The following is a 15,074-nucleotide window of genomic DNA, read 5'->3' on the forward strand; positions in this document are numbered from 1 at the left end:
ATGAAGTTGCTATAAACATTTATATACATGTTTTTGTGTGAACATAAGTCTTCATTTCTCTGGGATAAATGCCCAGGAATGTGATTGCTGGGTCACATAGTAGTTGCAGGCTCAGTTTTTGCTTTTCTTTTTTTCAACAAACTGCCAGACTGTTTTTCAGAAAGGCTGTGCCATTTTTTACATTCCCATCAGCAATGTATGAGTAATCTAGTTTCTCCACATCCTCACCAACTTTTGGTGTTGTCACTGTTTTTTGTTTTAGCCATTTTTATCAACATATACTGATACTTCATTGTGGTTTTATTTTATTTTATATATATTTTTTGAGACAAAGTCTCACTCTGTCACCCAGGATGAAGTGCAGTGGCGCAATCTCGGCTCACTGCAACCTCCGCCTCCTGGGTTCAAGTGATTCTCCTGCCTCACCCTTCTGAGTGGCTGGGATTACAAGGACGTGCCACCACGCCCACCTAATTTTTGTACTTTTAGTAGAGACGGGTTTTCACCATGTTGGCCAGGCTGATCTCAAACTCTTGATTTCGGGTGATCCACCTCCCTTGGTCTCGCAAAGTGCTGGGATTACAGGCCTAAGTCACAACACCCCGCCTTTGTGGTTTTAATTTGTATTTCTCTAATGGCAAATGATATTGGACATATTTCTTCATGTGCTTATTTCCTATCTGTATATCTTCCTCACTGAAATATCTCATGTAAATTTCCCATGTTGCAATTGGTTTTATTATTATTTTTGAGATGAAGTTTCGCTCTTGTTGCTCAGGCTGGAGTGCAATGGCGTGATCTCAGCTCACTGCAACCTCTGCCTCCCAGGTTCTCTTGCCTCAGCCTCCCGAGGAGCTGGGATTATAGGCGCCCACCACCATGCCTGGCTAGTTTTTTGTTTATTTCTAATAGAGATGGGGTTTCACCATGTTGGCCAGGCTGGTCTCGAACTCCTGACTTCAAGTGATACACCGCCTCAGCCTCCCAAAGTGCTGGCATTACAGGCATGAGTCTTTGCACCTGATGGTTTCAATTTTTTAATTGTTGAGTTTTGAGAATTATTTGCATTTCCTGGATACTAGTCTTTTGTCAGATATGTGGTTTGCTAATATTTTCTCCCAATCGGTAGCTTACCTTTTTTTCCTTTTATCAGGGTATTTTGCAGAGTCAAAGTGTTAAATTTTGATGAAGCCCAATTTATCAGTGTTTTCTTTTAGGGACTGTGCTTTTGGTGCCAGATCTAGGAAGTCTTTACCTAATCCTAGCTCTCAAAGTGTGCTTTTTCCTAACATTTTGTAGTTTTAGATTTCAGTCCATGAGCCTCTCTGTATTATCTGGGGTACTCCTGAGAATTAGAATGAATGGGATGTACACATAAACAAATAGATTTATTATGAGAAATTGGCTTATGCAATTATAGAGGCTGGAAAACCCCAAGATTTGCAGGGTGAGTTGGCAAGCTAGAGACCCAAGAGAGCTAATGTTTCAGTTAAAGCCAAAGGCAGAGGAAAAAGCCAATGTCCTAGTCTAAAGATCATCGGGCAGGAAGAATTCTCTCTTACTAAAAGGAAGGATCTGCCTTTTTGTTCCATTCAGGCCTTCAACTGACTGGATGAGGTCCACCCGCAGTAGGAGGTACAATCTGCTTTACTCAGTCTTCTAGGTTAAACGATACATCTCATCCAAAATACCCTCACAGAAACACCCAGAATAATGTTTGGCTGAATATCAGGGCACCACATGGCTCAATTAAGTTGACACACAAAATTAACCATCACACCTTCTTAAGTTTTGCAAATGGTATAAACTTTTGGTTGAGGGTTTTTTTTTCTACTTGTTTGTTTTTCTTTGTCTATGGATGTCCAGTTGTGGCTGTCCCATTTCTTTTCTTTCCTTTTTTTTTTTTTTTTGGAGACAGCATTTCGCTCTTTTTGCCCAGGCTGGAGTGCAACAGTGTGATATCGGCTCACTGCAACTTCCGCCTCCGGGTTCAAGTGTTTCTCATGCCTTGGCCTTCTGAGTAGCTGGGATTACAGGCTCGCACAACCATACCCAGCTAATTTTTGTATTTTTAGTAGAGATGGGGTTTCACCATGTTGGCCAGGCTGGTCTCGAACTCCTGACCTCAAGTTATCCACTCTCCTTGACCTCCCAAAGTGCTGGGATTCACACGTGAGCCATTGCGCCTAGCCTGGCAGTCCCATTTCTTGAAAAGGGTATCTTTCCTCCATTAAATTGCTTTTGCACTTTTGTCAAAAATCAGGTGTATTTTCATGGGTTTATTTCTGGCGCCTATTGATCTATGTGTCTGCCCTTCTGCCAATACCACACAGTTTTCGTTAGTGTAGCTATATAATCAATCATGAAATCAGGTAGATTGATTCTTTCCACTTTATTCTTCTTTTAAAAAATATTCTCACTATTTTAATTTCTTTGCCTTTACATATAAATTTTAGAGCCTTCCTGTCTATGTTTACAAAAATATTGCTATAGTTTGAATAGGCAGTGCATTAAAATAGTACATCCGTTTGGAAAAGAATTGACATCTTTACAGAGTCTTCTAATTCATAAACATAGTATGTTGGTTTATTTCGATCTTTGATTTCTTTCATCAGCATTGTGCAGTTTTCAACATGCAACTCCTGTACATGTTTTGTTACATTACATCTATTTCATTTCTTTCAGAAATTATAAATGAAATCATGCTTTTAATTGCAGTGTCCACAAGTTCATGGCTAGTATATAACAATGCATTTTATTTTTGTATTATGCCAATTTGCTGGAGATGCTTAATTCTACTAGGTTTTTTTCCTTTTTCAAGATTCTTGGGGATTTTCTGCATCATCAATCATGCCGTCTGCAAGTAGGAGTCGTTTTACTTATTCCTTTCTTATCTGTATTATGTTTACTTCCTTTTCTTGCCTTATTGATCTGGCTAGAACTTCCAGGACTGTTGAATGAGAGTGATGAGAACAAGTTTCTTAGCTTTGTCCTTGATCTTATGGAGGAAGCATTCAATATTTCACCATTAGCTGTAGGTTTTTCCACAGATGTTCTTCATAAAGCTGAGGAATTTCCTCTATATTCTTGTATTTCTGAGAATTTTAATTATGAATGGGTGTCAAATTTTGTCAAATGCCTTTTCTACGTTGATTGATATATGATCATGTGATTTTCCTTCTTTCACCTGTTATTATGATAGATGATACTGATTGAATTTTAAATATTGAAACAGTCTTGCATCCTTGAAGTAAATCCCAGGTAGTCATGTGGTTTACTTATCTTACTTGAAGTAAGATTTACCAATGGAATTTAGAAATCACGGGGTCTCACTCATTGGAGGCCAAAATAAATGCAAAGGAACAATGACATCAGAAAGCTGAACATGGAATCTCTTGATTGTTATTATCTGTAATAGCTAAATTATAGGGATAGTGTTGGGGCAGAACCTGGTGCTGGGCCAAGCTGGAATTCTAGCCATTGAGCCACAGCTGCTAGTTCAGGGCCACCTCCAAAGGGAAAAGTGATGCTAAAACTACAGAGAGCAGACTTATTCCAAGAGACTAAGGAAACAGAAAAGGGAGAGAGAATGGATAGAAATTTTAAAACAGTTATTAAGAAATATCATAAATAAAGTGGGCATTGGTGGTGTTGAAACAAAAGTCTTAATGCAGCACTCTCAGAAGTTCGATGGACAAATGGAAACCCTTACTTACTAGTCCCCCAACATTGAAGGACGCTCAACAAATCCACTTTGTTCAACCTAGTTTGGATAAATTTTAAAAGCTGCAAAGCAAAGATGACCATGAGAAACCTGACTTCCAATCACCTGGGGTGGAAGATAACACAATGTAGTCAAGATAAGAACTGAAGAAAGGCCAGGTGTGTAGCTCATGCCTGTAATCCCAGCACTTTGGGAGGCTGAGGTGGGTGGATCACCTGAAGTCAGAAGTTTGAGACCAGCCTGGCCAACATGATGAAACCCCGTTTCTACTGAAATACAAAAATTAGCCGGGCATGGTGGTGCATGCTTATAATCCCAGCTTCTCAGGAGGCTGAGGCAGGAGGATTGCCTGAACCCAGGAGGCGGAGGTTGAAGTGAGCTGAGATCACGCCACTGCACTCCAGCCTGGGCAACAGAGTGAGACTCCATCACACACACACACACACACACACACACACACACACACACACACACACAAAACAAAACAAAACAAACAAAAACTAAAGAAAGAACCTAAGCCCATTGGCCTAATCTCTGGCTGGGGTCCAAGACCAAATGTACGTGAATGGGTAAATAGTCAGGGGTGGAAAAGAAACATTTCTAAAATTCTTTGACATGGGAGCCCCATGCACTGTTTTTCTGTTAGTGAAATTCTAACCAAGGTGACAGATTGGAAAGATGAAAATACATTTGATGGGATTAACGCGAAAGTTTGGACAAAAACTGGAATGTCTGAACAGACTCTATTTGGAGTGGTTGCATCCCCTTTACATGAATGTACTATGAGGACGGATATTGCCTGAGGAAAATTTCCTTTATCTAGTAATGTAAAACACAAGACAGGTGGATCTGCCCTTCAGACAATATTGATTGGACATGCTAAATGGGAACCAGTAAGATTGCTGAGCCCATGCAAGTTATTAACATTAAAAACTATAGGATAGTTGGTGGACAAAACATGTTAAAAGACAGTCTGGTACCTGAAAGGGTGAAGGCCACTTCCGTTTTTGGAAACTGATAGCAAATGGGAATCTTCAAGCCTGAGTGGCATTTCTCTGGGAGACATTTAGGTCATACAATATGATGATGAACTCGAGCACCTGTTGATGGCAGAGTAGAACTCTTGTATCTATCTGCCACTATCTTTTGACTCTAATTTTTCAAATTATGTTTACTACCATATCATAAACAGTGTAACTCTGGGACTGTAAGTGAGGTTATAATATTCACACTGATGGCCAAATTTATTGAGAAATTGAGTTAAAAGCCTCCTACTCTACATTGGCTCCTTCAAATGTCAGACATGTTCATTTTACTGTAAGAGAGCTTTGGCCAAAGCAGGTGGCAGCCGTGTTGTAAAGGATTCAGTCTTGCCCAAAGAGAAGGATTGACTTTTGCCCTTGGCTTCTGGGAGGTTATCTATGTCATATCTGATAGGAGTGTCTTTGTTTAGATGGGGACTGGGCAAAATGGATTTTAGGGTGGAGACTGGGCATTCCAGAGAGACGAAGCATGTGAATTGGGTGGGGGCTTTTTTCATGCACTGTCAATCTAGCTGGAGTCTCAGTTCAACCAAGTGGATGATTGATCAAGCCTATGTGCTGGAGTCCCAATAAAAACTCTGGACACAGAAGCTCAGGCAAGTGTCCCTGGTTGGCAATACTCCAAGCATACTGTCACATACCAATGCTGGGAAGGTAACACAGCCTGACTCCATGGGAGATGACAACAGGAGCTTTGCATTTGGAGCCCTCCAGACTTTGCCTTAGGCATTTCTTTCCTTAGCTGATTTTGATCTGTATTCTTTCCCCATAACAAACCATAACTATGAGCATAATGGCTTTCGGTGAGTTCTGTGAGTTCTTCCAGTGAATTATCAAACCCTTGGGTGGTTTGGTAACCTCTAAACTTGCATTGACATCAGAAGTCTTGGACACTATGCCCTCAAATTTTGCAGTTTGGCTAACTCTGCTTAAGTCAAGAAAAAAAGAAAAAAAAACCTTTTTTTCTCCTTAGCTCCCTAGTATTTCTAGAAACAACAACAAAAATGAAAAGCAAGTAAGCAAACAAAAATATGTGCCTCTATGCAAATTAAAATCACAAAGAGACTTCGCACCAACTAAAAAAGCTATACTCAGAAAGACAGATGATAACAAGTGTTAGTGAAGATGTAGAGAAATTGGAACCCACATATGCTGCTGGTGGGAACACAAAATGTTGTAGTCACTTTGGAAAACATTCTGGCAGTTCCTCAAATAGTTAAACATAGAGTTGCCATAAGATGTAGCAATTCCCCTCTTAGGCATAAACCCAAGAGAAATGGAACATATGCCCACACAAAAACCTGTAAATGAATATTTACAGTTAGCATAATTCTAATAGTCAAAAAGTGGAAACAACCTAAATATTCCTCAATTGATGAGTGGAAAGTTAAAATGTGGTATAGTCATACAATGGGATATTATTTGGCAATAAAAAGAAATGAAGTATTAACATGTAGTTCATATCATGGATGAACCTTGTAAACGTTACAGTTAGTGAAAGATAAGATGAAAACGGCTACACATTATGAGATTCCATTTATGTGAAATATCCCGAATAGGCAAGTTTATAGAGACAGAAAGGATGAGGGATTGCTTAGGCTTGGGCGGGGCTTGGGAGGAAATGGGTCGTAACTGCTAATGAGTATAGGATTTTGGGGCGTTGTGACAAAAATGTTCTAAAATTTATGGTAGTGATGGGTCCACAACTGTGACTATATTAAGAACAACTTATTATGAGCTTTATATTTTTTATTTTTTGTTTTTTGAGACGGAGTCCTGCTCTGTCGCCCAGGCTGGACTGCAGTGGCGCGATCTCACTGCAATCTCTGCCTCCCGGGTTCAAGCGATTCTCCTGCCTCAGCCTCCCGGGTAGTTTGGATTACAAGCGTATGCCACCATGCCCAGCTAATTTTTGTATTTTTAGTAGAGACGGGGGTTTCACCATGTTGATCAGGCTGGTCTCGAACTCCTGATCTTAAGTGATCTGCCCACCTCGGCCTCCCAAAGGGCGGTGATTACAGGCGTGAGCTACCTCGCCCGGCCTATTATACACTTTAAATCGGGAATTGTATTGTATAGTATGTGAATGAGACCTTAATAAAGCTGAGTTGTTTGTGTTTGTTGTTTATTTGTTTTGAACCTGCTTGGTAAAGATGAACTCTGAACTCAATGAAATTGAATTACTTTGGTGATTTCTCAGAACTCCCCGTTAAGGCTTTCAGGTCCTCTGAAAAGCGAAAGTGGGCTGTGACCATCTTCTAAGAACGCCAAGAAAATACGGAATGGAGCCCAGGATTTCAGAGCGTAGTCGCCGGGCTCCTAGGCTGATCCGGCTCCGGGAGCCTCCAGCCGCCCTTTCCGATGCCCCGGGGCCTCTGAGCATCCCTGTAGGTGGTCCCAAGCCGAGGGCGGAACTCCTGGGAGGAGCGCTCGTCACGCCCACAGTGGAGGCCGTGGCAGGCCTGGAAACCCGCCCTGCGGGGTCCTAAGAAGCCACTCGAGTTCCCGAAGAGCCAGTCTTCCCAGCCCTTCCCGGAGCACTCGCATCTGGCGCTGCCCGGAGCCCGCTCGCAGCGCTCAGGGACGGGAGGCCCGGTTTCCACGGGAGAGGCTGCGGACTGTGGGCCCCGTCCCGGGGGTGGGGGGTAGTGGGAGACACCCGGCGACCCCCCAGAGGCGATTCCGGAGGTGGCGGCGGTGGCGGCCTACCAGCCCCCTGGAAGCACCGCCCCTCCTGGGTGGTGCCCGCGCCGGCTCCTCCTCTTCCCCTCCGCAGCGGCCCGCCCCGACGCGCAAACCCAAACACTCCAGGCGCCCGCCCACCGCGCGTGATTCTCGCTTCGCCGCCGCCCAGCCCTGCGCGCTCCGCCTGGCGCCCCCCGCCCGGCCGCTCCGGGCCCCTGGCCCCGCGGAGCGATGCTGCTGCTGGCTGCCGCCTTTCTCGTGGCCTTCGTGCTGCTGCTCTACATGGTGTCTCCGCTCATCAGCCCCAAGCCCCTCGCCCTGCCCGGGGCGCATGTGGTGGTGAGTGGCCTCCTGTTGCTGCGCCCCGACCTCCCGGCCCGTGCGGCCTTTCTGCAGCCGAGGCCGCGCCGCCTGCGTCCCTTTTTCCAGGCCGCGGTCCCCAGGAAGGCATGGCCAAATGGGGAAGGTCACCTGCCGCCGTCCACCCCGGCGCTTTCCCCCCGGCCCCGGCCCCGGCACCCGGCCTGGCCGACCCGCCCTCCACTGCCTCGGGCTCCTCCTGGGGCGGGAGAGCGTGCGACGGGGGACCGCGCCAGCCGCAGGGTTCCCGGGGCCCAGGGGTTCGGTGGCTGCTTGTGAATCCACGCAACATCCCTAGGATGTGGATGTTTTGTCCTCAGTTTTTCCGATGAGTCAACTGAGGCACAGAGAGGCTGAGAAACTTTGCCAAAACACAGGGGTCGGTGGTGCGCAGGGTGCGGCGCACGGTCCCGGGCGGGGGCAAACAGCGGGGAGGTGGGGTCCCAGCCACCGGGACCCGCCGAGGCAGCTCGGAACTGGAAGATGGCCTGTGCGAGTGACTGGAAGAGCCGCTGCCAGAAGATTCCAGGAAGTGACTCACCTGGGGAAACCGCTCAGAACCCAGCGGGCTGGCGGTGGTGGCTTAGCGGTATTGGGACGCCTGTCCCGTCTACACTGCTTGTCTCTGAGCTCAGCGTGGCATCTACTGATTGCTACTCCATTGCAATCCTTTGCTGTTTCCTAGTGGGAAGGATGAGCTAAATGACAGGGCTAGTGTGCGAGGAATGAAGGAGAGGTGGATGGGTGTCTTTTGTTTCTTGGCGGAAGCTCGCATATTCAGCGATCACTGTTCCGCAAATGTGGCACCTTTCTTAAACAGAGAGAATACCTCCTTACCTGCGCCCAGCACTTCCCCGTTTGCAGTGGCTTTCTCGCCAGCTTTCTTGTTTGGATCTCCCAATCCGGAGGCACAGTGAATCGGGGAGTTAGGAATAAGGAGGGTTGGTTACAAAGCTGGCCGCACACCTCTTCCTGTCCTATCTCAGCACCCGAGATCTGAGCCTCCCTGCTGAGCTGGTGTAAGATAAGATGGTCATTTCTCTTAGTGTGCTTTAAATCTGTACACGGGTTTGTGAATGAGAAAATGTATCTCTTTAATTTCTCCTTTGTAAAGCTATTAGCTTTTTCCAACACCTGTTCCTAATGGGGAAAGAGTGTGGATTCATTACAAAAAACAAATAAGGAGAAAGGCAAAACTTGACACGCTAAATTCTGAAAGTTTTACATCCGCAAGAGAACTGCTGCCTCAAAAGCATGGCTTTAAACGTTGGATCCTTTCAGAGCTTGTGTTTATAGAGCATAACTTTGCAAAAAGTAAACGCAGAATGAAAATTGGAATTCCTTCTTTGTAAGACAGTTTCACTGAGCCTTGGCTCCAGTCCTTCCAACCCCATCCCGCGGCAGGTCGTAGGTGAGATAATAAATGCCGTGTCTGTTCAGGTGGACCAAGAAGAATTTCTTATTTTTACCATCCTGCTTTAATACGCAGGATTATTATTTCAGACTCTAAATAATGTGAGAATGACATGAATAATTCGCATGGTGTCACCATCTGTCTTCTTTTTTAATGTCATAAGAAGAGTGAAAAGTGTAATTATTGTTCTTGAGATTTGTTAGGAGTTGACTGGGCGGTATTGTTGGGAGAGGGGGCTGATGGTTAGACTGTACATAATTAAGAACAAACTTATAACAGTTGTTTCATTTTTAGAATAATTTTATATAATAGTGTTATCCATCTAGTTACAGTAGTAAAATTGCAGAAAAAAAGCAGAAAATCACCCGTCTCAATCTCCCAAAGTGCTGGAATTACAGGCGCGAGCCACTGCACCCGGCCAACAACAGCTATATTTTTACAGTAATCTTCTGCTGATAACTGGCTGATTATCTGCCAAGTAAATCTCTTCAGTGGTGGCAGGTTGAAGCTAAAAAGAAGTAAGGGATGCCTGTGAGTCCCATAGAGACAGGTGCATTTGCGTGGGAGACACTTCCCAATGATGTTAAAATCCTAACATGGAGTCAGAGATTTTCCTCCCAGCATGATTTATATATAACAGTGAATATTAGGAATAATCTAAATGTCTGATTATAGGGTATTTAAGTTTTGATGCAGCTATTTGATGCAATATTGTGAAACCTTTTCTTTTTTGACATAAGACATTATAATTTTTAAAAAACAGGACACAATACTATGTGATATTATGTAATTTGCATGGGTCAGTGACTAGAACAATATGGTTGGGTGCGGTGGCTCACTCCTATAATCTCAGCACTTTGGGAGGTCAAGGAGAGTGGATAACTTGAGGTCAAGAGTTTGAGACCCGCTTGGCCAACATGGTGAAACCTCATCTCTATTAAAAATACAAAAATTAGTTGGGCGTGGTGGCGCACGCCTGTAATCCCCGCTACTTGGGTGTCTGAGGCAGGAGAGTTACTGGAACCTGGGAGGCGGAGGTTGCGGTGAGCCGAGATCGCGCCACTGCACTCCAACCTGGGTGACTGAACAAGACTCTCTCAAAAAAAAAAAAAAGAAAGAAAAGAAAAGAAAGAAAGATAATGTTGCATTGTTCACTTATTCAGTGAAATATATAATATATATTGAGCCCTCCCCATGCTAAGTGCTAGGAATATAGTGGGGAACAGAAAAAGAATTGGTGTTTTTTTTTTGAGACGGAGTCTTGCTCTGTCGCCCAGACTGGAGTGCAGTGGCCGGATCTCAGCTCACTGCAAGCTCCGCCTCCCGGGTTCACGCCATTCTCCTGCCTCAGCCACCCGAGTAGCTGGGACTACAGGCGCCCGCCACCTCGCCCGGCTAGTTTTTTGTATTTTAGTAGAGACGGGGTTTCACCGTGTTCGCCAGGATGGTCTCGATCTCTGACCTCGTGATCCGCCCGTCTCGGCCTCCCAAAGTGCTGGGATTACAGGCTTGAGCCACCGCGTCCGGCCAAGAATTGGTGTTTTTAATGGAGTTTATGGGTGATGGGAGAGATGGTTGTGGATCAGGTAATCACACAAATAAATCTAGAGCTGTTTATTATGTGCATGTCATAAAGAAGAAATACAGCACTGAAAAGTGTGTCAGTGTGGGGGCAGGGGAGACAGTGAAGGCTTTCCTGAGGAAGTGATATTTGAGCTGAGATTTGATGGGCGAGTAGGTGTCAGATGAAGTGGGGAGAAGAGCATTCTTTGCAAGGGAAGTAGGATATGCAAAGGTACTGTGGTTGGAGGGTGCATGGAATTGAAAGATAGCCGGTATAGCTGAACTGTAGACAGGGGTACAATAGGGCAAGAAGAGCTTTACTTTTCAGAGTTTCCTTGTGATTGTATATTACTTTTATACTAAGCAGTCATTTCAAATATATATGCAGGTGGCCATTCTTTTCATTTGTTGTAGAGCTAATCTTGCATAAATGTGCATTAAGGAAATAAGATTCATTTAGATTTGGAATCAGAGGCAGACTAATATATTATTTATGAGCTAGATTTATAGGGCACTTTTCCACCAGTGAACTCAGAAAAATATTATAGATGTGCAATTTATGGTTCAATAAGAAAACAGTCAAAGCAGCAGGCCTTGCTGATAGTATCTTTCATGCTTACACTTACTCCAGTCATTAGGTTTGGGATGAAGAAGTTACAACAGCTAACCATTTAGTTCTTGCAGATTCATTTTAAGAGCCTGTCATAGTTGTTTTTTTATAAAAAGCTTCCTACAGAGGGGAGATTTCAAGTGCTAAGAATATTTTATGATTTTGTTTTAGGTTACAGGAGGTTCCAGTGGCATCGGGAAGTGCATTGCCATCGAGTGCTATAAACAAGGAGCTTTTATAACTCTGGTTGCACGAAATGAGGTGAGGCTTCTAGGTTCATTATTACTGACTGACTTCTTCAACTTGAAATTAGTCAAAGAGGCTGTGCTAAACGTCTTAGCATTCACACCTAGAAAGCGCTTCTTCCTTGATGTGAGATGTGTTTCTTGAACTACTGATTCTCTCTTGTATTTAGGCCAAACACTTCTCTGTTGAAATCAGGTCGGCCCCACAAGTATTTATTTAGTACCATTGGCATATTAGGCGACACCGTCATAGATACTGCAGATCCTGAGGTGGGAGAGGCCAAGGTCTAGTTTAAGGAGCACACCTGGCCATAGGAAGACAGGGAGGGCCCTCGGCCAGGCCTGAAGTGCTGGAAGCAGTGATTCTAGAGCTGATACCTGAAGGTGTGTAGGTGTTTCTCTATAATTTTTCCCTATGATTTGCTTAAGACATGATAGATATCTTTAGTGAAATCTAGACACCATAGAGGAAACTCGTCCCTCCCTAGAAGTTTAGCAAAATGTGTTTTTCTGTATCAAGTCAACACAACACAGAATCTGTTTTTGTTTTTTGTCAGGGTTTGTTTTTGTCTTGCCAAAGTTGTTTTTAGAGCACAAAGCAGTGACACTGTGTGCACGTGAACTGTCATGACGTCCTCTTGCTCCCCATATGGGGACTGGAGGAAAGTGACCTCAGAGCTGGCTCGTCTGCTGCTGCAATTCTATGCCTGGCATAGTGCTTGGCACATAGCACATGCTCAGACATTGTTGAATGAAGAAATGAAGGGAGGAATGATGGAGAGCCTGGGAATGTCAGCATGTCGTACTCTGTGGGGATCTTGGACTCACCCACGTGCAGGGAGGGTGATAGTACGGTAACTGCTCAAGTGGGTGGAGGGCTGGACAGGACCCAGTAAGAATGGCACGCCAGGATGGGCCTTGGGGGAAAATTTAAATAATGTCGCAGACTTAGGCTTGGACCTCTATTCTTTCTTTCTTTCTTTTTTTTTTTTGAGACAGCATCTCACTCTGTTGTCCAGGCTGGAGTGCAGTGGTATGATCTTGGCTCACTGCAACCTCTGCCTCTTAGGTTCAAGTGATTCTCCTGCCTCAGCCTCCTGAGTAGCTTGGACTATAGGTGCGCACCACCACGCCTGGCTAATTTTTATGTTTTTAGTAGAGATAGCGTTTCACCATATTGGCCAGACTGGTCTCGAACTCCTGACCTTGTGATCCGCCTGCCTTGGCCTCCCAAAGTGCTGGGATTACAGGTGTGAGCCACCACGCCTGGCCTGGACGTCTGTAATTTCTTTTACAAACCAAGAACGGCAAAATTAGCTACCTTATATTTATAGCTTGACTTTTCTAACAATGAATTTGCTTTGGCATTGAAGCCACTTTACATAAATGAAAACAAATTTAATGAAATGGCATTTTGTGAGTTTTAAACACCAGTTTTGATGCAAGTAAATACAAGTGGAGGCAGGGAAGGCCAGCATTTCAGGCCCTCAGGAGCTCACGTGGGGCCCTTGCATTGCTAGAAGTGAATGAGCTGAATGAAGAACCTGTGGTGTTGAGTAGTTCATTCCTTTTTTTTTTTTTTTGAGTCAGAGTTTTGCTCTGTAACCCAGGCTGGAGTGCGGTGGCACGATCTTGGCTCACTGTACCCTCTGCCTCCAGAACACCTGGGATTACAGGTGTGTGCGACCACACCTGGCTAATTTGTGTGTGTGTGTGTGTGTGTGTGTGTGTGTATGTATGTATTTTTTCTTTTTTTAGTAGAGACGGGGTTTTACCACGTTGGCCACGCTGGTCTCAAACTCCTTACCTTAAGTGATCCACCTGCCTCGGCCTCCCAAAGTGTTGGGATTACAGGCGTGAGCCACTGCACCTGGCCTCACTCTATCACTTAGGCTGGAGTGCAGTAGCACAATCTCGGTTACTGCAACCTCTGCCTCCCAGGCTCAAGCAATCCTCTCACTTCAGCCTCTTGAGTATCTAGGACCACAGGTGCTCGCCACCATGCTTGGCTAAGGTTTTGTATTTTTGGTAGAGACGGGGCTTCGCTATGTTGCCCAGGCTGGTCTCAAACTCCTGAGCTCAGGTGATCCACTCACCTTGGCCTCCCAAAGTGCTGAGATTAGAGGGGTGAGCTACCGTGCCTGGCTGAAAAATTCTTTCTTTTCTAATGTAATTTTTAATTCCAGTCTTTGCAAAGTCAAGCTGTATGTATCTTTAGTTGTAGGACAATATTATTTCATTATAGACATATTCAGGTTTAGAAACCTGCATTACCTTTTGGAAGATTTCGCTTACGCTTTGGTTACTCTCTATTGCATGATATTATTTAAGTTACTTTTTACAGCAAATTAAGAAACTATAATCTGATATCTGTTTTCTTGGGATTATGTAAAACAAACAAAATTAGGACCTTGGAAGAATTACACAATTACACGGGTAACCTTGCTTAAGAGTATTTTATAGTAGCCAGGCCTAGTTTACCCAGTCTATCCAGAAAGTGATTCTTAATATGTTTGGTTTTATAATAGAAGAAAATATTGGACAAAAAGCACTGTTGACAGGGAGTCACACATACCCTCAACTTTGGGAAGCACTGTGTATTAATAGAGCTGTTCTTTTCTTATATCACAACTAAATAATAAGACATTTATTAGAACTGTAGTCGGCCTCAGCAATTAGTACTGTTAACTGGGGTTTTGAGGTTTATCTGTTTTTGTATTATCATTCTCTGTAATTAATTTTCAAACTTGTTACCACTTATTCATAGCTTAGCATACTTTACATCTTCTTTCTTTCATAGGCTGTGGCCCAGTCTGTCTATGCAATGTAGATACTGTTTTGTGTGTTTTCTGGAATTTAATACATACACGTAGAAATAATTGCTTGTTTTCTCTCCTTGACAATAAACAGACATGCATATAGACAATCACCAGGACTAATTGTTCTGTATTGCTTTCAGGATAAGCTGCTGCAGGCAAAGAAAGAAATTGAAATGCACTCTATTAATGATAAACAGGTAAATCTCTGTCTTCAGAATGCATTTTCTGTATAACTCAGCACAGTTGTATAAAGGAAAAACAGGGTTACTTCAACTATGAATAGCTAATTGAAAGCATATATGATTTTCCCAATTAAAAACATATTGTACTGTTTTTTAAAAGGTGGAATTGTTTGAATTGTCTAGTAACTCAAATATCACACACACACACAAAATGAATAGACTCCCTCACACATTCATATCTACAAATGGTCAAATAACAGAATGTTTTACTGGCAAATAATTTCATTTTAATTATTTATTTAAATGAACTGTAGACAAATGCTTAAGAAGAAAGGAATATTTAAAATTTATTTGGTTATGGAATTTTTGATGAATACAATGATGTTTATATTTCAGTATAAAACGTGATAACAAAATTAATAATCACAC

General features: G+C 43.6%; 1 protein-coding gene across 1 annotated transcript; it reads left to right on the plus strand.

Moving 5' to 3' along the window:
• Positions 1 to 7,262: 7,262 nt before the first annotated feature.
• Positions 7,263 to 14,726, plus strand: LOC108526372 (3-ketodihydrosphingosine reductase-like). The gene is made up of 3 exons (XM_017867111.1): positions 7,263 to 7,791; positions 11,571 to 11,660; positions 14,604 to 14,726. Exons 1-3 carry the CDS (start codon positions 7,684 to 7,686, stop codon positions 14,694 to 14,696), a joined length of 291 nt encoding a protein of 96 aa, XP_017722600.1. The 5' UTR covers positions 7,263 to 7,683; the 3' UTR covers positions 14,697 to 14,726.
• Positions 14,727 to 15,074: the final 348 nt, after the last annotated feature.

The sequence above is a fragment of the Rhinopithecus bieti genome, unplaced genomic scaffold (genome assembly GCF_001698545.2).
Source record: "Rhinopithecus bieti isolate Rb0 unplaced genomic scaffold, ASM169854v2 scaffold_2272, whole genome shotgun sequence".
Taxonomy (NCBI): Eukaryota; Metazoa; Chordata; class Mammalia; order Primates; family Cercopithecidae; genus Rhinopithecus; species Rhinopithecus bieti.

Coding starts and splice junctions, on each gene's coding strand:
- LOC108526372 (XM_017867111.1), top strand. CDS start 7,684: ATGCTGCTGCTGGCTGCCGCCTTTCTCGTGGCCTTCGTGCTGCTGCTC. Junction 7,792..11,570: donor TGCCCGGGGCGCATGTGGTG/GTGAGTGGCCTC, acceptor ATTTTGTTTTAG/GTTACAGGAGGTTCCAGTGG. Junction 11,661..14,603: donor CTCTGGTTGCACGAAATGAG/GTGAGGCTTCTA, acceptor TATTGCTTTCAG/GATAAGCTGCTGCAGGCAAA.